This window comes from Megalobrama amblycephala, linkage group LG17 (genome assembly GCF_018812025.1).
Source record: "Megalobrama amblycephala isolate DHTTF-2021 linkage group LG17, ASM1881202v1, whole genome shotgun sequence".
NCBI classification, from domain to species: domain Eukaryota; kingdom Metazoa; phylum Chordata; class Actinopteri; order Cypriniformes; family Xenocyprididae; genus Megalobrama; species Megalobrama amblycephala.
Window position 1 is genome coordinate 6,295,243 of NC_063060.1, and position 27,523 is coordinate 6,322,765.

The window sequence follows — 27,523 nt, forward strand, 5'->3', positions numbered from 1 at the left end:
TTTATTGTCACGAACTTTAATTAGCTCCAAAGAAGTATATCATAAACTGAAAACAGGAAAATTTCTTTATTTACATTTATCTGCATATACATTTATGCATTTAGCAGACGCATTCAAGAAAGTCAGAATTGTGCATTAGGTATAGAGTCTAATTGACCATCTTTGCATGCATGTAAATGACTTGCTACCAGAAAACAGATGAGATTATATAATATTCCACATGGATGAACAGAGAAAAAGTCCTGTGCTTTTTGAAACCGCCCATCTGAGCTTCGTCTCTCTCGTGCATTTAACGCCATACACATTCTCTCAGGGACCAGCCCACTCTCACAAACACACAAATATACACACACCTCATCACCATGGAACACTGACCCAGAATTCCCGGTGCTCTTGATCAGATCAGCACGGTGTGAGAGCTATCCACAATGACACGCCGTAGAGATGCTAGAGGTGAAGGGAGAGAGAGAAAAAGCCTGGATGTTGTTCACATGCAAAGCATGCCCTATATGAGGTGGTGTCATGAAAACAACAAGAATTGCAAATCAACTTATTATGAATCAAAATATTATGACAAATTATATACTGTAAACAAATATTTCAAAAAATTTTTTTAACTTGGTGGTTCAGATAACATAATATTTTGAGTTTCTGTTGATTAACTCAAATTTTTCATTTCAGTGAACTCAAAATTTGAACTTTTTTTAAGTTAAACCAACAATTCTTGTTTACAGTGTAGGTGCATACTGAAGTCTAAGTTTATAAAGTTATACAATAACAATTTGTATTATGCAATTATTTTTTTAACATGACTAGTTTGTAGTCAGAGTGAACTCAGTTTGCACAAACCATTTAAATAGACCACAAGAGTATGTCGCACGAGGCCTCTGTAGGGTTTCTGAAAGGCTCGTGTATGAAAAACTATGTCAGTATTGTATTCTACAGAAAAGAAAGAGAGCAAGGGAAATGTATACAGTGCTGATTTTGAAAAGAAATCTGTCATTTAAACATGTTACAATGATAAATACATTCTTACTGATAGCTGAAATCACAACCAAATCACCCAGAATATTTCATAAACAAGCATACAAGGGTCAAGGATTGTGTATAACTTTGTAAGCGACGGGCGTTTGGATTCTGCTGAGCTTTCTGCGGAGTGCTGCGGGCACAGATTCTGTGTGGGCCTGGATATAAGCCTTTTCAAAGACAACCCTACTGAGCTTTGGGGCTTAATACAGATCTGTAGGTCTGTTACTATGTAGAATAGTGAAATGATGAATCTGTGCACTCAGCCTCACTGTAATCACTGCCCTCTAGTGGCACTCCCAGGTTTTGCAAGGCAACTAAACTGCAGAGCTGGTCATATGCACACATGGTCACGGAGACTTTGTTCAATAACCTTGCATCTTAAAGGAACAACGCAAACTTCTATTTTTAAACGATCAGTGCGATATAAATACAGGGAAAGGACACGGATATGGTGAAACACAACAGCGAAGCACAAAGGGAGCTGGCAGAGGACGGAAGAGTCAGAAGGTCGGAGAACAGTCAATACCTTAACATTTACCCATAATCCCACTGGGTGATGAAGTGGACACACTGGTGCATGTGAAGTACCCGTGATTCCCACACAGGAAGTGATGGTGAATATATAAATTCGGTTATCCAGAATTAGAACTGAACAGTTTGGTGATTACGGTTGAATTACGGCACTAAAATAGGCTGAAATCTATCAGTTCTTAATATGAGAGAATGGCATCACCAGTATAAGTGAGTTTGGGGTGGGACAATCTAGCAATTCTGTCTCGCAATTCCGTTTGTTGCCACTAGTGGCGCCAAAATTACATCCTTCACCTTAACCTTAGAAACAAATAACTGTACACAATCATGTCCAGAATCACCAGACATTAGGTTGAATATAGTTTTATTATGACGTATAGTAAAGCTTAAAAACATACATTTTAAAAATGTCAACAGCAGCAAAAGCAAGAGGAGAAAACCTGCATGAGAGCAGTGTCTGTGCTTATCGTATGTGCTAAAGACATTCAAGTGAGCTACAAATCACATACAGGAAAGCACATACTGGAACACTTGGGGAAAACACACAGTTTCTCTCAGTGACTTAAAGGGACAGTTCACCCAAAACTGAAAATTCTGTCATCATTTACTCACTCTCAAGTTGTTCCAGACCTGTATGAATTTCTTTCTTCTGCTGAACACAAAAGAAGATATTTTGAAGAATGTTGGTAATCGAACAGTTGATGGACCCCATTGACTTTTATAGTATGGAAAAAAATACTATGGGTCCATCAACTGTTTGGTTAACCATATTCTTTAAAATATCTTTTTTTGTGTTTAGCAGAAGAAAGAATCTCATTCAGGTTTAAAAACAACTTGAGGGTGAGTAAATGATTTGAGAATTTTCATTTTTGGGTAAACTATCCCTTTAATATTCATGATCTCTCAGCCTGTTTCAAACTCAAATTTAAAGGTGCACTCAGTAATTTTCCCTCATTAAAAAACTTTAAAACAATGATCACAGCTGAATGCTACTCACTTTATCTCAGTCTTGAGACAAGTTTGAGGTCAGTAAGATTTTTTTTTTTTTTAAAGAAACTATTACACTTTTATTCACCAATGACACATTAAATTGACCAAAAATTACAGTAAAGACTTTTACATTGTTACAAAAAAAATACTTTTGAACTTTCTATTCATCAAAAATCCTGAAAAAAAAAATGTATCGAAAACATGAACTGTTTTCAACACTGAAAATAATAAGAAATGTTTAATGAGCAGCAAATCAGCATATTAGAATGATTTCTGAAGGATCATGTGACACCGAAGACTGGAGTAATGATGCTGAAAATTCAGCTTTGCATCACAGGAATTAATTACATTTTAAAATATATTCAAATAGAAAACAGCTATTTTAAACTGTAAAAATATTTCACAATATTTCACAATTAGACCGTTCACAAACATGAAAAAATCCCCAAACTTTTAAACGGTAGTGTAGGCTTTCAGAATAATTTAATCATATGACGGCAAACATTTCTACTCTGGCATTGAGAACTGAGAACTTATCTACATGAGCTGCACAACAAAAGAACAAGGACAAAAATATTACTGAGTGAACCTTTAATTCATTCCAATACGAATCAGAACATTTTTATCTTCTGAATGGAGTATATTGAAATAGAAATCTTCATAATGATGCACTGGAAGCTTTCATTAATGACTGTTCTATGTCAATATACACCACACACACACACACACACATTACTCTACATCAACACATCGGTGCATTGCTAGTGACAGTGCGCTCTACATCACATGCCAATTGGGGGGTTTCAGCATAATTAGTGTCTGTGTATGTAAATAGAACATGAAACCTGATCCAGGATCAGTCTGATTTCTTCAACATAATGATGATTAATATTAAAGTTGGGTTGAGGATCACAGTTCCAAACCCGAAGCATTAAACACGATTGTCCCAGAGGAAACTAGAAATACTTGATCATAGTGTCTAAATGAAAAACATGACAAGAGACCATCAGGAAAAAATATAAACAGCAGCTTGTGACGTAGAACTCTTATATATATTTTTTAAAAATCTATTTCTTTTGTTAAGATATAAGTTTCTGTGAGTGTAAAAAAAACCCTGTTTATTTGCAGATGTTTCTGTTTCATTAATATCATTGTTTCCATTCTTCCTTAAGAATAACAGAAAGAGATACTGTTTCTTTTTTTCTTTTCTTTGTTGTGTACATTTTGATTGTACTGGTTTGTTGTACACTCTTAAAAATAAAAGTTCTTTATTGGCACCGATGGTTCCATGAAGAACCTTTAACATCCATGAAACCTTTTAAATTGCACAAAATGTTCTTTTTATACTGGAAAAAGGTTCTTTAGATTATAAAACATTCTTCACACTAGAAAAAAAGAAGAAAAAGGGTTCTTTTAAGAACTGTTCACTGAAAGGTTCTTTAGAGAGCCAAAAATGGTTCTTTTTATAGCATCTCTGCAAAAAAACAATAACAAAAAAAAAAAAAAAAATTTTGGAACCTTTATTTTTAAAGGGATAGTTCACCCTAAAATGAAAATTCTGTCATCATTTATTCACCCTCGAAACCGGTGTGTATTTAGGAATTTCCTTCTTCTGCTGAATACAAAAGAAGATAATTTCAATGACTTCCATAGTACATGTATGGGGGGGGAGTCAATGGGGTCCATCAACTGTTTGGTTTATGACATTCCTTAAAATGTCTTCTTTTGTGTTCAGCAGAAGAAAGAAATTCATACAGGTTAAGAACAACTTAAAGGTGAGTAAATTATTACAGAACTTTCATTTTTGTGTGAACTATCCCCCTTAAGTCATAATTTACTCACCCTAGTGTTGTTCTAATGCTGTATGCTCTTCTTTCTTTTATGGACCAAAAAAGGAGAAAAAAAATCCCACTTGCGCTAGTCCATATAATGGCAGTAAATAGCGACCAGCATCAAGATTTTTAAAAAGATGCAAAAGTATCACAGAATGATCCCATGTGACATGTGCCGATTTTGTCAATCTTAATTTCTGACAACTTTTGTGCTTTTTCTGGGCAACACGGAGTGAAATGCAGCACTAATAGGGTCTTACGAGCGTGCATGTCATGCATCCGTGCAGAGAAGACCAATGGCCAAGGTCAAGAATTTTGTTAAAGCTGCTGTCCATGATTTTTGGCCCTCTAGCGGTTAATAAACAGAACTGCACGCGTCTTGTGGAGGAACATTCTAGCCGGAGCTACTTTTCTCCGTGTATGTCTATGGCGAGTCACGCAGTTACTGTGATACTCTGCGGTGAGTCCTACCAGTCCGGTCTGAAATAGTCCGAATATAAACACTTATTATAAGTGTACCATAATGATTCAGGATAAGACAAAAACATTATATAATTTTTGTAAATTTTTAACACAAAAAAAGTTGCGGACTGCAGCTTTAAATAATACTGTACTGTACTAACACTGTACTTGACTGGTTTCGGTCCTTCCTGTCCAACAGAAGATTCTCAGTAAATATAGGGAAGCATTCTTCTTCTGTAGCGCATGCTACATGTGGTGTCCCTCAGGGTTCAACTTTGGCATCGTTACTGTTTTCACTGTACATTGGTTCTATATTTAGGTGATTTGGTGTGTCTTATCATTGCTATGCCGATGATACGCAGCTTTACAAATAAATTCAACTTGAAACTTGAACTTGTGTACCGCCAAAACACTTGGAATATACGACAAGTGTCACATGGGATCATTCTGTGATACTTTTGAAAAAGCTTGATGCCGGTCGCTATTCACTGCCATAATATGGATGAACACGAGCGGGATATAAAAGTCCATAAAAGAAAGAAGGGCATACAGCATCAGAACAACACCAGGGTGAGTAAATGATGACTTAATTTTCATTTCAGGGTGAACTATCCCTTTTAGAGAAAATATGGAGAATTGCTAACTTAAAAATCTTAACTTTTGAGTAACTTAACCATTAAGACTTTCTTGGTCAACAAGCTTCACCAAAAAGACCACCTATAAACCAGTCTAAACCAGCATGAGAAGACATTTGAACCAGCTGATTGAAGACGCCCCCTTGTTGCACTATATCTAATATAGTTAATATGTTAAAATGGCCTGTTGATGTGTTTGAAATATTCACCAACTAATTTCCTGCCTTTAATGCCCACTTTAAAAATTCTCTCTCAGTTTCTCTCACTTATCTCATCTGCAGCAGTAACTGAGCATAGAGTTATTTGTTGCTATGGACACATTTGAATAAAATAAATAACAAATACAAAGAATAGCAATGTGTATTCAGTCACATTTGGTGGCAACAGCTGATCAATCACAGGATGATGTTAATTTCTACATCGATTTAATTAGGATGGTGAAATGATGCAGTAGCCTAATAGCATCCAACATCTCCATTTAATCTATTTATCGTCTAGATCCACTCGCATAATGGCACGAATAAAATCCGAATGACTTTCCCAGGCTAAACTCTTGTTGGCAGTCACGAGAGTGTGCTAAATTTACCACTGGCTGACTCTTAAAAAGCTAACGCTAAACTCTGCTGTGATGTTGCAAATTGGAATGCAGACTAATGTCTCCATAGTAACATGTTCACTTCTTTTGCAGGTACAAGTGAATCTAACCAACGTGACTCTAAACAACTTGCACAGGCTTGTTTTAAATGATTGTTTTAAAAATAGTAGCAGCTCGTACCTCAGAACCACACTGGATGAACACTTATGAAAGAAAGGCAGTGGAAACGTTTAAGACTGTTAAATTTACCCAAATGATTGGTATTAATACAAATCAGACATGTTAGCTCAGTTCCAAAACCTAGTGAGTTGCCTACCAAGACATCAATTAAAGTCACACTATGTAAGTTTTGCCGCTAGAGGTCGTTTTCTCGAAACAACAACAAAGGCGTAGCTTGACGATGCCGTTAATGAGTGTGGAATGATGGGAGTTTTCATATTCACCTCCACAGCCAATGGAAAGCAATCCGACAGAAATCATATTCATGGTTGAGCTAATGTCATAAAATTTTATTAACATTACCTCGGTATGAAGCAGAGCCTGTGGCCTGTTTAGCTTTTTATTGTTTATGCAAATTTTATTACATTTAACGTTCGACTTCTTCCCTGATCTTGAATTTTGTTACATTTAAACTAAATATATAACATTGTTTTAGTGGTTTTTGGATATTTTAATCCAAAAATCTTACATATTGTGCCTTTAAGATGTCTTGTTTTGGCCACATTTTATGACAACACTGCATGTATCCTTCTCAGGTTTCATTTCACTTAGGATGATACCTTAGAAAGTAGGTGCCTATGTAGACAGCAGACAGCGAGGCAGCTCACTAGAGTTGGAAACAGAGCTACAGTGTAAATTCAAAGGCAATGTTGTCGTGAAACATCAAAAGTTAAGAATAAATCTGACTGAAAACACAGCAAGGAGACGCTAGGATTTCCCCCTTGGGGAAAGTATTCTATGCTAGGCATTAGCGACTATACATTTAAAAATCTAACTCGGAGTAGAAGGCTTGGATCGCTGGACAATCCAGTCTAAAGTTAAATTTACATGAACTGTGGACTTCTTCGAACATTTTCCGTACCTTTTACATTCTTGCATCCTTTTAAGCCTCAGACTCTGACTGGTCAGTGGCGACACTGCCGTTCTGCTCCCCTACAACGGATTGGTCCTGGGTATTTGTAACTCCGCCAACAGTAAATGTTGGCCCGTCTCTCTCCCTGATAGATTCTGAATCAGTGGACTTCCCCGTCTGTTCAGTCACATTAGGATCCTCCCATTTCTCTTCATCAAGCCGACTGGAGATCGACCAATAGAGATGAGCATCCAAACGGGCGGCAGCCAATGCGAGCTCTCTCGCCGAACAGGAGGGCGTGTCCACCTTTGAAAGATAATAAATACGAACAACTTTAGTTAAGCTGGGTTCACAATGTACAATTTTGGCCACAATTTGGCCAAATTTTGTGAATCCTAAAAGATTCCTTGGATCCAAAATCTGAAGTCTTTGATCGCTAGTTTGACATGTTCGTCAATTAACGACCATGGCGATCAAATTTTACCTCAGACGAAATTCTGTCAGTGTTAGAAGATTTGATGCACAGTCCCGCAGTGTGGCTTCTCCTATGACAAACGTCAAATCAAAAACCAATAGGAGTGCAGAACCTGATGACGCAATTAGTGAGACAACAACAAACCACCACTTGCTTCAAACACATCTCGTCTTTGTTTTCTTTGATCAAAATTTACAATAGAGATTGTTTTTGTTTGCTAGCCACCTTTTCAATCCCGCACGGATTGATGATGGATGGAAACCCCAGGCGAGTCTTCTTGCATGCATCTGTTTTTAACGTGTCTCGACTGCTGTACAGTCTGACAACTGAGACATGGCTTACAGCAGGGATCATGTTCGTTCAGTCTGACAAGCAACAGTCGTAAAGGACTATTATAAATCATAGAGTGTGCACCCGGCTTTAATATACTTAATACTAGAGATAGAAGGTCATTTAACTAGATCCTCATCCTGTGGATGACAGCTAAAACAGATAAATCCTACTAAATTTGATTGCATCTGTCCATTTACATACATTTAAGTATTTTGTATATTTACACACATATATTAACTAAAATTATTCCAAAATATAAATATTAACTAATTATCACAATATTATTTCTTTTCTTTTTTCTTTTTTTGTAGCTTTTATACATGCTGTTTGGCTGAAGGATAGAAAAATAAGAATGTGATTGCGTAAGTAGTTTGATTTTTTTCCGGCGATGAACATTCATGGCTCATCCAAAACTGCAGCAACACCTAAAGCAACCTGAATCAGAACTGTAGTGGAAGAAATCTCTGATTCTGCTCTATAATAAAGTGCCGGTCAGCCTTCCACAGACAGACGGTTATTATAGAGCCTTTGAACTACATACTTAATATTATGTTGGAAACTTTGTAAGGGATTTAGGTGAAAACTAAGATGAAACCTAAACATGGTGATTGTGTTTTTATGAATAAATACAAATCAATAAATACATGCAAATTAAATATTGATTTTAGTTAGCCTAGGAATGTTGGTTAAAGGTGAATTATACATGTTTACACTCTTAAAAAAATAGGGTTCCCTTTTGAATGGGAACTCGCACTGCGTCCGAAGACACATTGGGCAATGCCTTAAAGCACACATGAAATCAAAATTGACTTTATTTATTTTGTTAGCTCAAATTGCTAGTTTTGTGGTGAACAATTCATCCGTGCTAATCAATCCACACAAAAAAAATTGTTTGGCTTCGTAATATTTAATCAAAATCTGAAAATGCTCCTCCCCTCTGCAATGGTGCCCCTTCTCTGACGACATCAGTTTGACAGCTTGGGTTGAAAACACTTAAACCACTCCCCTGCAACCGTTAGTCTGCTATGAGCGAGAGATGGAGAGGAGGAGCGCTAAAGTAATACTCTGCCTTCTATTCAATATTCCGTTTCACTTGGAAATATGTCACAGCACTGAAGAAAAGTCGTTTGCAACTCGGACACAGTGTCTCGTTCCCCTTTTTATGGAACCATGGTTACATGCGTAACCTGAGACGTTCCCTTTCGAATGGGAATTCGCACTGCGCACCAAGACACATTGGGCAATGCTTTAACGTCTCATCGGACACAGTGTCTCGTTCCCCTTCTCAGGGAACCATGGTTACACGCATAACCTGAGACGTTTTCAAAGGTAGTTTTCATAGTAATGTCAAAGAAGAACCATTCTGGGTTTCGCAAAGAATCTTTTAGTGATCAGCTTTTTTGGGTGCAAATAAGATTTTATATTTGATTTTTATTTGTACAAGTTTATTTTGTAAGAAACCTTTTTCCACTATACAGAAACTTTTGTGTATCGAAAAGGTTTCATGAATGGTGAAGGTTCTTCATGGAACCATAGATGCCAATAATTAAGTTTTATTTTTTCAGAGTGTATACAAAAATATTTTACCACAGAACTGCAATTAACCAATCAGAAGTCCACATACCTCAAATGTGTGGTGAAAGGCCCCATAATCCACGTCGAAGAATCCATCGGCTAGCAACATCATGGGACTAAACCTGTGACCCCATAAGAGCTCTTCAGCCAGGTAGGAGCTCCGCGCCTGACAGGTCATACCTGTAGATCAGAATATATCCATTGATTTCTAAACACAAATCAATCCATTTTGCATGATATATTTATTTTGTATGTACCTGTAGCTTCCACCATCCCCTCTAAGATGACAACAATCTCAAAGTCCTCTTTCTCCAGCTGAGCATGTGACATGTCCCAGAACGGAGAGCGAACATCGATCTCATGAGAGATCACCAATGGAGACACCAGGAAGAGACGATCATCTCCCGTCTCAAAACCCACACTGATATCCGTCTGATCCAGTGGGATGAACTCACCTAAAGAGAAAGAGAAAAAAATAACGGTTCAAAAACAATTCTAATACACTCATTGTACAATATTACCACCAGGTGGTGCCACTTCATCACTAACTAGATCTATGTGAGGATGCTGATGTTGCAGATGAGGCCTGTGAGGGTGTTGAATGCTGTCTTACCCTCTTGTGTCTGTTTGGATTTGATAAGTTTGGCTCTCATGTTGGCACCCACAATGTGGGAGGATCTCAAGTCCCCAACGCGGAACATCAAACAGAGCTTGTCATCCCGCAGTGAGATGACAGCATTACGAGAGAACACCAACGTCTCGGCACGCTTATTCGGCTGGGAGATCTTCACAAACATACAACCAACCTAGTGAGAGAGCAAGAGAAAGATACTATGTGGTTTTTACATTTTGGAAGATGTGAGTAGTGCTCAGTGTTATTTTTGTGTTATTTATATATCATGGTCTGTCTGACTCGATTCTGATTGGCTGGAAGGTGTGCAAACCGTTTAAAGCACAGGTAGTTCCAAGTCAGTTTAATCTCTGTTCTAGGCTGTGTTTAACGTAACATTTCTTTCAGCATTCAGTATGTACTATATCAGGGCCCTTGGAGTGGGGTGGGGTGGGAGTGAGGGAATACAGGGTGGCAACAAATATAAAAAATAGGGTGGCAGGGGCACAAAGTTATACAATATTGTACTTGTTATTATTAATTAGTATTATACTATTGTGATTATTAATTATTATTATGTTTCCAGGTCAAACTGCCCCTAACTTGTTTTTTATAAAATTTACCAAAACTCACACTATGAAAAATAGTGAATAGTAACCATTACAAATAGCAAAATGATCAAAACACTATTATGACAAAATAACATTAAAAAATACAAAAACATTACAAAAATATAACAAATATAAAAACATGACAAATATACTGTATTTATCGTATTTAACATTTTCAAATTGTATTTAATATTTTCATTTTTAACAAACTGTGAACATACTGTATATAGCCATTACAACCAGTAATTAAAACTTTTAAAATGTCTTTTAATGTTTGTGTTTTTTTCACCATTCCTAATTAGGCTTAATATTTTACATTGTAGGCTCATTTGGAGCACAAATGTCCTTTATGCAAATTGAATAGCTGCAAGTGTAATTGTTTAGATGAATATTATTTTTATTTGTTCATATCTCTGTGTACTTTGACCCACGTGATAGATGAGAATTCTGTGTTGTGACGACGGCACTAACGTTAGCGGTCAAAACAATCCTGCCCCTTGTTCAGGCCCTGTTAGTACATACAAATCATATTACTTCAATTTAACATTTGTAGTTAGTAGTACCTTGATAACTCGATAACTTTGTCTATTTTGATATTTGATGAAAACTTGATTGCTGATAACTTGATGATGCGGTCTCATGTCTCGTCGAAAAATATTTTTTGCCTTTTAAAGCGGCCCCCTCTGTTGGTGAAAATAATTACTACATGGTTGCTCTGGTACTCCGCAGTAAGCAGGCTATATTGATCCGGCTTTTTACCGTATATTTGCAGGTTGTTTTGATTGATCATGCTGTAAAAGGGGGACATTTCCGGGGACAGTTCCAGTCAGGGACAGACCATCAAAAACCGGGACTGTCCCCGGAAAACAGGAACGTCTGATCACCCTACATTATATCTAACAGTAAATTTGAGCTAATTTAAAAAAAGAAGCTTCAGTGCGTCGACATCTTTGTGAAGGTTAACAGGTTAAATTTCAACACATTCCTCCAGTAGTGGACACTTGAGACGGAGGGAAAATAGCCAGGGAAGGGCATAAAAAAAACTTAACCCATTTAATTTGAATGTGTCAGGTTAAGGAAGGAGAACGAAGGTGTGAAATAAAGAAAAGGACATGTGAGGAGAAGAGATAAAGAGTAGAAGCCTCTTTAGAAGAGAATAAGAAAATTGTTGCTGATAATTTGACCAAGAGCAGGCAGAGGAAGGACCATGGCCCTTTCCAAGAAACGGAAATGCCATTTTAATGACAACGTGATGAGAGAATTTCCATTTCTTGGCCCAGGTCCGGTGGTTCATTGCACCATTTGCAATTCCTTATTTTCATTAATTTACCAGTGGAGCGTGGAGGGAGAACGGCAGTGGTAGAGCATCAGCGAACAAAAAAACATAGACTCTCTGACTGCCTGTGCTGTTGTGCTCTCAGTAACCACATTCTTTAAGAAGGTTGAGCCCTCTCAACAAGAATATGAGGGTGTTTGTGCATACCACACTATGCATCACAACCACAGTTATAGATCAATGGACTGCACAGCACTGCTGACACAGAAGCTCTATGAGCCAAAGTTTACATGTGCTAGGACAAAATGTGAAGTTATTGTGAGTAACGTGTTTGCACCCTTGGCAACTTCTCTAATAACACAAGATCTAGAACCATTAGTGATAAACACCTGCTGTTAACAAGCAGAATCACTGAAGGAAAAAGAAACAAGAACTAGAACTGACTAATGTTAAATGCAAAAAGATCTCAAGCTTCAATTTTTGACCTCTGTTTTACTCTTAAAATCTTATAGTGACCGTAATTTGTTAATATGCATCAGGAGTTATGAATATGAAAAAACGGAATCGATACCTTTTCTTTGAAATATGAGCATCAGCCACATTCATTGAGAAAAAACTCCTGTATGGTCGTCATGAAAACACTTGACAAAACAAAATCCCCCAGGGCTTTTATCTCAAAAGCATGCACATTTGGAGAAATATTGATGGATTCTCATATGTTTATGTCAAATTTCTATACAAATCTTCAATTTTTACCCAAAACGCACTGTTGTCATCATTATGAGAGCTGGATACTCTGATGAACTGTTTTCAATTCATACTGGCAGCCTGAGGGCACTCTGTGCACATTTTGTCCACAAATGGCACTAAGAACAGGGATACCATGTGACATTCCAGAAACTAACAGAGGCTTCCAGAGATCGCTATAACAAGCAGATCGACACTTTTGAAAATAATAAATACACCATTGCGACAATATATGGTTTATCTGTGTTCTTCATGGCATGTCGGGTATTTTCATAATAAAGGATTATATTTATAATGTAATGCTAATCAAGATAGCTTTTCTCATTGTGCAGAAAACCATAAAAGAATATATTTTCTGTCACATTTTTGATGCGAAGGCACATCACAGAAGTTTATTTAAAGCACCCGACTTGTAAGTTTGAAGCAAAAACATGGTTTTAATCTCTTAAATTGTCATTTTTGTTGGTGTGCTGAGCTAACATGCTAGCAAGCGCATAGAGATGCACCTGTTCTGAGCAAATGCAATGCAAATAAATCATTTTGAATTGTAAAGCTCACTGAATTTTTTTCTTTTTTCAAAAAGGGCATTTGATACAGTTTCAAAGAAGGTGAAGTGAGATGTTTGATGAAAGAAATGAGGGATTAAATCTGTGTGAATGGAACATTGTTAGTAATTATAATACAGACAAAAGAAAAGAACAATTAGAGCCATAACCAGGCCGGAGAGGTGAGAATGTGTGCAGGGAAGACTGAAACTGAATGGGGCAGTTAGCACCACAAAAAACTGAGACAATACACTGAATGGATGCTTAGAAGATAGCAATAAACATCATTTAGCATTTTAGAGTCTTTTCAAAATAAAATCACATGACATGATCTTGAAAAATATTTAATAAAACTTTTAGACTTATCATCTTCAGATTTGAAATATAACATGGCATGTTATATTTCAAATTTAGCTGCAGTGCATTTCTAGATTGCAATAAGGCCAACTTCAATTTTATTTTCATAAAGATATTTCACAAAAATACATTTCTAATAACTTTACAAAACTTTGAAGCTATTTTGTTTTTTTTCATTTCTTGAGATTCTTTCAAAAGCGGAGGTGCTGGCTAACAGGTTAATGTACTAAGCCAGGGGGTGTCCAAACCCGGTCCTGGAGGGCTACTGTGCCGACGAGTTTAGCTCCAACTCACCTGCCTGGAAGTTTCCTGTATGCCTAAAAACCTTGATGAGCTGGTTAGGTGTGTTTAATTGGGGTTGGAGCTAAACTCTCCAGGACAGTGGCCCTCCAGGAGCAGGACTGCACACCCCTGCAAGCCCTTGATCACTTGGAATCTGCAATGGAGCTGATGTATTATTTACAGTTTTTTTCCTTATGAATTTTTTTTACGCACCATTCTATAGACCTGTATGTATGCTTTGGCTGTTAAAGAAAAAAAAAAAATCACACAAACAAAAATGATAACAATACTTTAAAAGTCAGCTTAAGGTAGCTACAAGTATTATGCGGTTAAATGTCAAAATAAGTTGTGTTGGTGGGGGTAACCTGCAGTGACGTCACAATCGTGGTACATGAAGCTTCGAAGCTTTACGAATCTTTTGTTTCGAATCAGTGGTTCGGAGTGTGTATCAAATGATCTCAAACTGCCAAAGTCACATGATTTCAGTAAACGAGGCTTCGTTACGTCATAAGTGTTTCGAAATTTCAATGGTTCACGTGACCTTGGCAGTGCTCCAAACCACTGATTTGAAACAAAAGATTCGTAAAGCTTCGAAGTTTCATGATGCAGTGTTTTGAAATCGCCCATCACTAGATACTGTTGAATAAAGTCGTTATTTTGTTTTTTTGTATTCTCGTCGCTTCATAACATTAAGGTTGAACCACTGAGCCATCGGATTGTATCAAAAATATCTTAATTTGTGTTCTGAAGATGAACGAAGGTCTTACGGGTGTGGAACGACATGAGGGTGACTAATTTAAGACAGAATTTTCATTTTTGGGTGAACTAACCCTTTAATGCACAGCTAGCTGTGGATTATCCCTTACTTAGCATTTATTTAAAAAAAATATTAATAAAAAAAATTCAATGTAGCTTTTTATTTAAATTTTACTAATTTTAGTACTTCAGATTCAACTTAATTTATTTCAGTTACATGCCAAGCAACATTTCTAATTTTCATTTGGTGTAATTTTTTTATCTAATATTTATGTTTTAATTAAACAATTTGTAATAATTTTAGTTTTAGTCTGTGCAAAAGAAGTGCGGATTTGTAAACAACTCTGTGTACATTGTGTTCAAGCGCTCAACATATATGTCTGTGATTGGCTACAATGATCAACGCACGGGAGCGTTTGAAAGCACACGGAAGTGTTTGAATTTGAAAGCGTTTTGAAAGCAGGAGCATTTGAAAGCAGGCCTCTATCACTGGAACGGTCCGCTGATAGACACCTGTTTTCAAACACTCCCATGTGTATCTGTGTAAGCACTCAGTGAAGAGCATCACTGATGTCTATTTACAACATGTTTTTGAAGCGTTGATCATTGTAGCCAATCACAGACATACCTGATGAGCGTGTGAACACAATAGCCAACCAGAGGTGTTTACGAATCACCTCAACAGAGCTCAAAGCATCACATTTTTTAAATTTCAGAACCGACTTGGTACTAAAGTTGGTACTTTTGACAACACTAGTTACTAGGGTATTGCTACAATGTATGCTAGATGGTTTCTTAATGGACAGAGTCAAAAGTTACTAAATCTTTGGGATTTTGAGGTATCATTCATATCTGTAGCACTACCAAGAGAGGGGGATGAATTCTATATATATATATATATATATATATATATATATATATATATATATATATATATATATATAGCCTATATATATATATTTTTTTTTTTTTTTTTTTTTTTTCAAATCTTGTAGTAATGCTCGTCCTTGCAAAATACCTCACTAATTAAAAAGAAAGTGAGACATGAGAATAGGGCTGTGACGGTAGGCATGACAACCGCGCCACCGCGGTCATGGAGTGTCACCGGCGGTAGTGTGACGTGACGTCATATATAATATATATTTATATATCTCAGAGATCACGTTAAATGAAAATTTTCCGTCATTGATGGAATTTGTTTAGCAGTGACGGAAAAAATCTGCAGTCCGTCCGTCATTTTGACAGATTATGTAGTTTGTATGTAAGCTTGTTGTAATTCCCACCCCTGTCCAGTAGGTGGTGAGTGCGCTCCAGTGTGGCAGCAGAGCGCGAGTTCAGTCTCCAGAATAAAATGAAAACGATGCGCTTGGTTACACACAGACGAGCACCCAGTTTAAGTAAATTGTATAATGCTTACTTAATTAAGTTTTTTTATTTTTCTTGCTGACTATAAGTTTATGGTCAACGAATGGCTTTTCTGAGGTATAATGTTAGGTGACATTGTTTGCAACACTGACTGAACTGACGTGATACAGATTTCGGTAAGCTACTGTATCTTTCAACATGTTTTTTTATTTTCATTCATGTTTATTTCGTTCTGTACAGTAGTAAAGAGGAATTCACATTCGCATTCATTTACAATCCGTGACAAGTGTTAAAGATGAAAACTGAAAGTGACGCAGCTAGTCTTTGATCAACTTTCTTTTCATAGTATAAATAAATGCAAGCCTATGCCTTTTTGCTTATCCTGTAAGTTTGAGAATAAAATGTCTTATCATTAAAATATAAAAATTAAAATGACGGGTAATATTGATTATGATGGATTTTTTTACGATCCTGTCTATCAAAATGACGGCGAAACGCAACCTCTATATATATATATATATATATATATATATATATATATATATATATATATATATATATATATATATATATATATATAAAAACTCACAGCCCTACATGAGAACAAAGTTTAATTTGTTAATCTGTGTTCAGACTTGCAGATAGAGGACGTGGCATTTAGAGTGTGTTTTGTTTAAGTGTGTGAGTGTGTGTGTAAGTGAAACAGCCCCCGGGGGCAACATTTAAACCAGGACATTAGAGATATAAATGATCATCACAACCGCAAAAATACATGAAAATAGGCCAGAAAAGAGATTGAGAAGGGGGTTGAAATTAGCAAAAGAGACAGAATTAGAAAAGGAGAAAAGACAGACACAGAAACAGAGGGAGAGGGTACACACATCTGTGGTCCAAAACGCATGACTCATTTGCTCTTGGTTATGGATGATATAACTCAGTAGAGCACAGATCAACAAACGAAAGCCACGTGCAGTGAAAACACTCTCTTCCCAGACCACATCAAGCATATATATATATATATATATATATATATACATATATATATATATATATATATATATATATATATATATATATTTTTTTTTTTTTTTTTTTTTTTTTATGACCCTACAAGTTCGATTAAACCATCAAATATGAGGATATTTTAGTTTTTAAAAATGCTAAATTTGATGAAAGAACAAAACACTAAATTTGATTAAGGTAAAAAAGAATGCATAGAAAAACAAAAAGCTCAGAGGAAAATGCATACACTGACTACAACATAATCAGTTATTAATATTTTGTTGGTTCTCTCTTAATTTTACATGTGTTTATAATTTCTTTGTATGACAGCCTGGCCAAAAATTATGTTCGCACAATTTGGCATGTTTCATTGCGTTATCACAAATAAAACAATTGACTCCAAGCACAACTACGCAATATGCATACAAAATCTTTGATGCAAAAACTTGTGAAATTGAGATCCAGGCAGTAGATAAAGTTGATGAAAAATTATTTATTCATTACAATTAAATTTAGCCTCACACGCAAACTTTAATCGATAATGAAAATACTTAATAAAACCAAAAGGTAAAATAACCGTCATAAAGTATTAGTCAATAGTTGATAATCAAATTTAGAGTATTGTAAAATCCAGAGTATTGTATCTAATAGATGAAAATCAAAAAGAATTAAAACATTTGCAGATGAGAGAGAGAAACAGAAGCCAAGGAGAGCAAAGAAGGGAAGAAAAGCTGAATTATCAACAACTCAGTCCATATTATACCATAAGCATACAGGGAAATTCCCAACCCACACAAACTGATGTTTTGTTCTAAATTGATGTTTTTGTTCTAAAAGAAAAGGTTAATTTCACCCACTACGTCATCCACTGGTCCAGTGTCAAAAATAGTTGTTTTATCCCCTATAGGGAATTTTGCAAATCTTACATAATTAAATGTCAGCAGACATATTTTGATCAGATTCAAATTCAAATGGTTAATTCTGCAGGCGTCCAATGTCTAACCACAATTAAATATCTTAAATATAAAATAACCATAAGGGTACAATAACAAGTAAATACTTGAAAATATGATAAGAATTAATATATAAAGTATTAGTACATAAATATATGAAAGCAAAATTAAAACTGATAAATCATAAGCCATAAATGATTAAAAATGAATATCAATAAAAGTGCATGAATATGAATATTGACCATTTCGGATCCATCAATCTTTAACACATTTTTAATAATAATTGAATAAAGGGTAAAGATGAAAATTTTTCCATATAAAATATTTTGTTCAGAATTTACTTATAATGGTTTAGCCTGATTGTGTATAAAAATTGAGAAAATATTGATTCTACAACAACAACAACATTTTTGTGACTAACTGTTTGAAAAACTAATTGGACACGGAAAGCGCAATTGGAAAGCGCCATCTGTATGTGCATGTCTGTTGAGTGTTCTTACCATGAATGCATTGACCATAGATCCCAGGATGGCTTGTAGCAAGAGTAACATGGTGCCCACTGGACACTGGTCAGTGATGACACGGTAACCGTAGCCAATGGTCGTCTCCGTTTCAATGGAGAAAAGGAACGCAGAGATGAATCCGTTAACATTATTCACACATGGAGTCCATGCTGCATCCTCCAAATGATCCAGATCACCCCTGCCATAAGAAAGAGTGAGTGAGAGAGAGTGAAGGAGATGTTTTCTTTGTGAAAATGTGTTCTTGGCTTTTTTTAAATCACAGAGTCTCTTTTAGTAAATTGGCTCTTGCATCTTACAGCGCACGGAGAAGCGCTTGTTCTCAAGTGTCCACCCACACACATTACTTGTGCTCATATCTAGTGTGGACGAACGCGACAGTGTGTGGACAACACAAATGCGCAGGATCTGTGAACAGTAAACTGAATGTTGATATACAAACACTTGATTGAGAAGCATTATTCAGGGAAGAATTAATTTATTTTTTGCCAATATAAAAAATGTAAGACTTTACAATAAGGTTCATTTTTTAACATTAGTTAATGTATTAACTAACATGAAGTAACCATGAGCAATATATTTGTTAATCTGTATTTGTTAATCTTTGTTAACGTTAATTAATAAATTGTTCATGTTAGTTCACAGTGCATTAACTAATCTTAACAAGATTTTAATAATGTATTAGTAAATGTTGAAAGGAACATTAACAAAGATTAATACATTTTGTTATGTGCTTTTGTTATTTTTATTAGTTTTTTAATATTTCTATAAGAATTTAAGTGTTTATTTTAGTAATTTTAGTACTTCAACTACAACTTTTTTATTTCAGTTCTCAAGTTTTTTAAGTTTAAGTTTTTAATCTGATATTTATATAATACTTTATTCAATTTCAGCTTTATTTCAATTAAAGAAAATGCTACAACACTGGCCTGATATGAATGCCAATATAATAAATCTACATTATGTTGTCTGTTGTTTTCAACTTATAATTTTACATGCTTCAAAAAATTACAATGTACACAAGTTTTATATATGATAATGTACACACGTTTCATAACTGTTTAGATCATTATTATTATTATTTTATTATTAACATCAGCCTTTTCAGATGCTGAAATAATAATAATTATAATAATAAAAAAGAAATAAAATAAAATATAATAAAATATAATATATATATTTAATAAGTGTCTATATATATATATATATATATATATATATTTGTGACAATTAGTATTGGCCAATATTAGTGTTTTTTTATTATTATAAAAAAATAAGATTTTATATATATATATATATATATATATATATATATATATATATATATATATATATAAAATCGTATATTCTTTTAATAATAAAAAATCAGTAATATTGGTGGATACTAATTGTCACCAATATATTCTGCATCTTATATTTACTAAAAATGCTTCATATTTTGCATAAAAGAGTCTTAGGATTTGCAAGTTTAAAGGTATATAATATATGCATTGTGTGTTATTCATACCTGCAGTATGCAATGAGGTACCATATTGCTCCAAAGAAGAGCCAGGTCACTGCATACGCCATGACAAAGACAAACAGAGAGCAGCGCCAGTTCAGATCCACCAGGGTTGTGAAGATATCCGTCAGGTAACGGTACGTCTCACGCATATTACCGTGCTGCACATTACAACGACCGTTTTTCTCCACATAGCGCTGCCTCTTACGCCTGTTGCGTGCTGGAGAGAGACAGCGAGAAAGAGAGAAAAATTGGAGCAAGTGACAGCGAGTAAAAAAAGGACACAAAAAAGTAGGCAAACACCAAACACTGTCACTGAGCAGCTTACCGCAATCCATATTTAAAAAGAGATCCAATGTAAAACTGAGTGAGGCACATCCAAAAAGTAAAAAAAAAGGGCTAAATGAACAAGTGGAAGAACACTGACATGCTGTTCCTGTAGAGTAGGTCGGTCTGTTTCAGCATGCATGTATGAAGAACAAAATCTTTGACAACCACCAACTGCACTCTTACAGCATCTAAATGACTGAGTCTTACCCCATCCAAACTTGCTCCATTCTTGCCCGCCCCCCTGAACTTTCTTCATGGGTTGATTGGCCTGCGCCTCCCTTGCAGCCATCTTGGCCTGGAAGGACATTTTGTTATTGGATGGTGGCTCTGTGGGCTGGGCCGTCTCTGTGGTTACCAGCTCCTCAGATGCGTTCTGTACATCACTGGGCGGAGCATCCTTTGGGGCCTCCTCCACAGGCTCCTCCCCTTTCTCTGGAACTGGGAGGGACAGGGATTCGGGGCACGAGGAGAAGGCGGTGTTGTCCAGTGCCATTGTGTGTGTGTTAAGTGATAAGTCAATATGTGTGTGTGTGTGTGTGTGTGGTAACAATGTTTCTCAGTTCTTTATAGTCAGTTGCAGAGTTTCATTTGTGCCTTTGTGTTATTTCTGCAAAAAAGACAGAGAGAGACAGACACTGATAAAACCAAAAAAGATCCAATTAAGTTTTACCAATGGGCTGAAAGTTTTATAACATTCTCTCAAGACATTCTCTGGATTTCAAAGTAATTTGCTCCCACCAAGAGGGTAACAGCTTTATTTTACTTCTGATTGTGGCTTATTGTTCATTTGAACCGAGCCTTTCATTCACTGCCCCCGTTATGCATTAAGCATCCAATTAACTGCCTGAAATTAACTTAAGTAGATTACATTGATGACTTCATGCAATTCAACCTATTAAAAAACATTTTCCACATCAAACATGCTGTTGAAGGCCATTTTAATACACAGTCAAACATCCGATTTGTTATCAGAAGGGCTCTTAGCAAAACACACAAACCCAAGAAGCAGACTTAAATATGTATGTCTAACTTGGCTTAAATTAACCTCCAGGTTCAACAGCTATAAAGCAGCTAAACAAATTTTCATGAGCAAGCGATCATAAAGGAAGCAAGAAGATTTAGGCTCGCTTTGCTTTGCATTTAATCCACAATAAAACATAAGCTCTAATGCCCACACAAAAACAAATCCACCCAGAAATGCAGCCGAGTACAAATAATGGACTGTTTGAGGATCGAAAACAGTTAAAGGATTAGTTCACTTCAGAATTAAAATTTCCTGATAATTTACTCACCCCCATGCCATCCAAGATGTTCATGTCTTTCTTTCTTCAGTCGGAAAGAAATGAAGGTTTTTGAGGAAAACATTCCAAGACTTTTCTCCATATAGTGGACTTTAGCGGCTACTAACGGGTTGAAGGTCCAAATTGCAGTTTCAATGCAGCTTCAAAGGATTCTACACGATCCCAGCCGAGGAATAAGGGTCTTGTCTAGCGAAACGCTTGGACATTTTTTTTAAAAAAATAAATAAAAATGTATATATCTTAAATGCTCATCTTGCACTCCTCCGCGATGTGCCACGCATTACGTAATCACGTTGGAAAGGTCACACATGACATAGGTGGAAGTACTGCAGTAAGGCGAAAAACTCAAAACTTCAAAATCGCCCGACATCATTGTTTTACCTTTTTTTTTTCGTTAAGGCCATTTGACTCAGTCTTTGCATGTTCGCTTTGTAAACACTAGCAAGGTACTTCTGCCAATGTCATGCGTGACCTTTCCAACGCGATTACGTAATGCATGGCACAGTGCAAGACGAGCATTCGTGGTTAAAAAGTATATCGTTTTTAGTTTTTTTTTTTTTAGAAAATGACCGATCGTTTCTCTAGATAAGACCCTTATTCCTTGTCTGGGATCGTGTAGAGTCCTTTGAAGCTGCATTGAAACCACAATTTGGCCTTCAACCCGTTAGTAGCCGCTAAAGTCCACTATATTGAGAAAAGTCTTGGAATGTTTTCCTCAAAAACCTTAATTTCTTTCCGACTGAAGAAAGAAATACATGAACATCTTGAATGACACGATGGGGGTGAGTAAATTATCAGGAAATATTAATTCTGAAGTGAACTAATCCTTTAAAGGGTTAGTTCAACCAAAAATGAAAATAATGTCATTTATTACTCACCCTCATGTCGTTCTACACCCGTAAGACCTTCGTTCATCTTCGGAACACAAATCGCCTTGTACATGCTTCCGCTTTCCACATTCTTCAAAAAACTATGCCTTCCCTATTCTACTTACGGAAAAAAATGAAACTGGCGCCGCATTCGTTCCGTAAGTTGAATAGGGCAGGCATAGGACATACAGCATAAGCGTTTTGAAGAATACGGAAAGCGGAAGCACGTACAAGGCGATCATTTGTGTTTATAAAGCATATACAGTTGTATTTTTTTCGAAAATGACTGATCGTTTCACTAGGTAAGACCCTTATTCCTCGTCTGGTATCGTTTAAAGCCCTTTGAAGCTGCACTGAAACTGTCATTTTGACCTTTAACCATCTGGAGGCCATTAAGTTCACTATAAGGAGAATAATCCTGGAATGTTTTGAAGAAGCGTTTTGAAGAATACGGAAAGCGGAAGCACATGCAAGGCGATAATTTATGTTTATAAAGCATATATATTTGTATTTTTTTAGAAAATGACCAAATCGTTTCACTAGATAAGACCCTTATTCCTCGTCTGGTGTCGTTTAAAGCCCTTTGAAGCTGCGCTGAAACTGTCATTTTGACCTTCAACCGTCTGGAGGCCATTAAGTCCACTATAAGGAGAATAATCCTGGAATGTTTTCATCAAAAACCTTCATTTCTTTTCGACTGACGAAAGAAAGACATGAACATCTTTTGGATGAAATGGGGGTGAGTGAATTATCAGGAAAATTTTATTTGAAAGTGAACTAATCCTTTAATATATTTTGATTAAATCCAATGGCTCAGTGAGGCCTGCATTCACAGCAATGGTACTTCCTCTCTCAAGATCCATAAAGGTACTCAAAACATATTTAAAACAGTTCATGCGAGTTCAGTGGCTCTACTTCAATATTATAAAGCGACGAGAATACTTTTTGTACGCCCCCCCAAAAAAAACAAAATAGCAACTTTTCAACAATATAGTGATGGGCCGATTTCAAAACACTGCTTCGGAGCTTTACGAAACAAATCAGTGATTCGGAGCACCAAAGTCACGTAATTTCAGCAGTTTAGCCGTTTAATAGGAGATCCAAATCACTGATTCGATTCATAAAGCTCTGAAGCAGTGTTTTGAAATCGGCCCATCACTATATAGTTGAAAAGTCGTTATTTTGTTTTTTTGGTGCACAAAAAGTATTCTCGTCGCTTTATAATATTTAAGTAGAACCACTGAACTCACATGAACTGTTTTAAATATGTTTTGAGTACCTTTATGGATCTTGAGAGAGGAAGTACCATTGCTGTGAATGCAGGCATCGGATTTCATCAAAATATATTAATTTGTGTTCCGAAGATTAATGAAGGTCTTACAAGTGTAGAACGACATGAGGGTGAGTAATAAATGACATTATTTTCATTTTTGGGTGAACTAACCCTTTAAGATCTATGTCAAAGATGCTGTTGATTACCACAGACAATACATTTTTTTATTTGTTTTTCACAGTTTTCACATGTTCACAGTAATGACTTACAATGGAAGTCTATGGAGCAAGAGTTGATAAATGTGAAGTCTGTGATTTTTTTTGTGAAAATAAATATTCATTTTTTTCCATAAAATGTGTGCTATATGAGCTATAAAGCTGTCTAAATAGTCACTTTAGAAGTGGGATTCCTAATCAAGGTGGATTCTGGTGGTAAACAGTCCACTTCTGGTATTTTTGTGCATATAATGCAGAATTCGCTGCCTTGAAATGGTCAAGACAGGAGAAAATTAGATGTAACATTGAAAAGACAATGCTGGTAAGTGATTTTATCATACTTATCTTGTGTTAACATGTATTATAAATTCAAAACTTTATATCTTTTGGATTATTGCAGAAAATAAGCTCTGTGACCAATAAAAGTCTAAGATTCTCACAAAATTTTGTTCATCTTGATAATCTTCACAAATGAACAACTTTTATGAATTTTTGAAGCCTAAATATAATTCCCATAAGTAAAATGTTAAATGATTATAATTCAACTTCACCAAGGTTGATTGACAAAGTTCTCTGACTGAAAAAACAAAACAATTTTTTTCCTGAAACTCAGAGTTAGAATAGTTTGATGCATAGTGCGATGACATTTAATGTCCATGACAGCCTCTGCAGTCATTACTGACGTATTTATTTTATGTCATAGAAGAAAACGTGACAACATCTTAAGCTTCCATTATCCATATTTCAGGCATTTAACCAAAAACCCATTCAAAAATCACAACCACTTCAGGACGAAGGAACCAGAAGTGCTAAAATGCTAACTCGTTTCTGCGTTTTGGCCTACAGAAGTACGTCATCCCTGCTGCACTCTATTTAAGAGTGACATGACCTGAGCTGAAAACCGCATTTCTGCTGTCACTGCACATATATCCAACATCCTGCATTTAGAAACACATATCACATCACTATTGATTCATCTACAAAGGCATATTTCACTGCAGCATCATCCCTACAGTAGCGGTAACATCTGTCTGACTGAGTCTGATCCTGTTTGCTGTGTTTACACAGGGTGTGAAGTCCAGTGAGGCGCTATATTTAGCTCTGATAGTCTGGCAGTAGTAATCGCGCCTACTCGAGGATTGATCATGATCTGTCTTCTTCTTCTGGGCCACATTTAGACTCATGAATCTTTCATGGATTGATGGATCTGTATGGAGATGTGCTCATGTGTTCAAAACACAAAACTCTAGTAACATTACAGAGCCGGATTATTGTCAAAAGAGATCTCAGATTGCCATGTTTCAGGATTTGCAGGGCTCAGCTAGGGCACGAAAACACACAAACACACACACACCCACACAAAAAAAAATCAATCCTACTTGAATTAGACTGAATGGAGCAGGTAGCACAAATGACTGGATGTGCGTGTGTGTATGTGCACAGTAACTTGTCATATATATACCTTGCTAGGCCTACATAATTAATAGTGTATAGTTAAAGAACAAATGTGTGAGCAAATGTGTGTATATCTGTGTATTTGTGTTTGTCTCTGTTTTTCGGTCTGTTTGTGTGGGTGGTTTGTTCACAGTCCTGATGGAAAGTGGGATTGTCATGTTTTCTAATTTTGGTCTTTTGGGAGAAAAGAGTGTCAGATGTGACACAAAGCTGCAATTACACACATACATGTTCATCACGCACACCAAAACACACACAACCAGTGGCCTATGTTTGTCTGGGAGACCACAGGATCACTGCCTGCTGTTTATATGACTATTACAGCAGCACTGGAATATAAATCAGCGCAAAAACACAAAGCTTTGTGAAACTGAATTTTAAAAACCACCAGACAATGCTATTTGAGTATGTGCATAACAATTAGTCAAACTGTATATTAAACATTTTTATAATTTTTTTAAAAGCTTGGAGATCACTGTCCATCATTACACATTTGTATAGTATAAATGTGATATTATTACACATTTTTTATTTTAATTTTCAATCCCTCGCTCTTACTAAATGTATAGCACGTACTTATATTTCAATCATTTCCACTCTAATAAATAAAATATTATTTTTTATAATAACGACAACACCAATTTATTTGTTTACAACATTTAAATTCCTTTCAAACTCATTACTTAATAAATGTTTTCTTTTTATATAGCTATTGTTGCTATTCTAGTTGTTAGCGTAGGCTACATTTCATTTTCAGTTCCAATCAATATACTTACAAGCAATCATGCAGTCACGTAAACCAAGAATCAAAGCGGAAAATAACCATATAATGCACGCACATTTACTGACGTTTAACTAATAACATGTCTTGGTCAACACATAAACATGAACCAGTATACGTAGTACGTACTAAACCCTACCTGCCACTGAGGCTTTCTCCAGCACGTTAACTTCCGCGTTTTAAATACTTGAGATCTTCAACAGCCCTGCGGGTCTGTTAGTCCAAATCTCTCATGTTGGGCTCTTCGATCAGACTCATACCGGCGATGTTGATGATGATGCTGCTGATGATGTTGGTGATGTTGTTCTACAGCGGGTGGGAACAACGACGCAGCATCACTTGAGCATCATTTCACCTCCAGGAAACAAAAGAGAGCCAGCCAATCCACACAGAGCGCGAAGGAACTTGTGAAATATTAATCGAAACGCAATCCCGTGCTGCAGATGAGGGCAATGAATCTTCTTTCTACTGCGGAGAGTCTTCTGATTAAAATGGAGGCCATCTGACTGGCAGGATGGATGAGAGATTTGAGAGCGAAGCGAAGCGGCGTCGGCGTGATTCACCGGCTCTGCGCAGGTGTTCGTGTGTGAGTGTGTGTGTGTGTGTGGGTCTGTGTCTGTGTGTGTGTGTGTGTGTGTGTGTGTGAGAGAGAGAGAGAGAGAGAGAGAAGGGGAGAAGAGGCAGAAAGCTTGGAGAATTGGGCAATTAGAGGTGGGATGGAGAAGGGGGGAGGTGGTGGAGATGAGGTCACAAAAATATCTCCTAGAAATTGTAAAACATGTGCCACCATAATGATTTATTAGGCTACTTTAAATATACTATATACATTATTTGATCTATTTAATATAAATTTTTCTTTCTTAAATTATTATTGTACTCACATGTATTAAAAACCTACAGATACATATTTTATTAGTAAATAATCTAATTATATGATATTATAACACAATATAATTCATATAATATAATAAATTATAATAAAATATCATGAGGAAAATGATAAAAGAGAAAAATGTAACCCACCTTATTAAGCAATATGATAATGCATTTATCATTTTAAAGTGTGAAGCTTTATGTATTTTTGGATGTTATAAAATATTAAATAACAGTGCTTGTAAGTTAAAATGGGTTTTAAGGATGCAATTTTGCAATTTCATTACATAATTTCATATATATATATATATATATATATATATATATATATATATATATATATATATATATCTTTTATAAATGTATAAATA

The 27,523-nt window shown here is 35.9% G+C and overlaps 1 protein-coding gene across 2 annotated transcripts; it reads right to left on the reverse strand.

Annotated features, from left to right (window-relative positions):
• On the reverse strand, window positions 1–27,438 carry kcnj9 (potassium inwardly rectifying channel subfamily J member 9). 2 transcript variants are annotated; one of them, XM_048163480.1, is made up of 9 exons: window positions 26,419–27,438; window positions 20,593–20,992; window positions 20,062–20,275; window positions 18,534–18,735; window positions 10,143–10,335; window positions 9,787–9,984; window positions 9,579–9,709; window positions 7,156–7,452; window positions 1–447 (listed from the first exon to the last, which is right to left on the reverse strand). In XM_048163480.1, the coding sequence occupies exons 2-8, from the start codon at window positions 20,876–20,878 to the stop codon at window positions 7,177–7,179; spliced, it is 1,500 nt and encodes a 499-aa protein (XP_048019437.1). In that variant the 5' UTR covers window positions 20,879–20,992; window positions 26,419–27,438; the 3' UTR covers window positions 1–447; window positions 7,156–7,176. The 2 variants fall into 2 exon arrangements, with proteins under 2 accessions (XP_048019437.1, XP_048019438.1); XM_048163481.1 differs by lacking the exon at window positions 1–447 and adding an exon at window positions 4,864–6,900.
• Between the last annotated feature and the right edge of the window lie 85 nt (window positions 27,439–27,523).

Coding starts and splice junctions, on each gene's coding strand:
- kcnj9 (XM_048163480.1), bottom strand. CDS start 20,878: ATGGCACTGGACAACACCGCCTTCTCCTCGTGCCCCGAATCCCTGTCC. Junction 20,276..20,592: donor ATGGAGCAAGTTTGGATGGG/GTAAGACTCAGT, acceptor GTCTCTCTCCAG/CACGCAACAGGCGTAAGAGG. Junction 7,453..9,578: donor CCTTTCACCACACATTTGAG/GTATGTGGACTT, acceptor TATCTTTCAAAG/GTGGACACGCCCTCCTGTTC.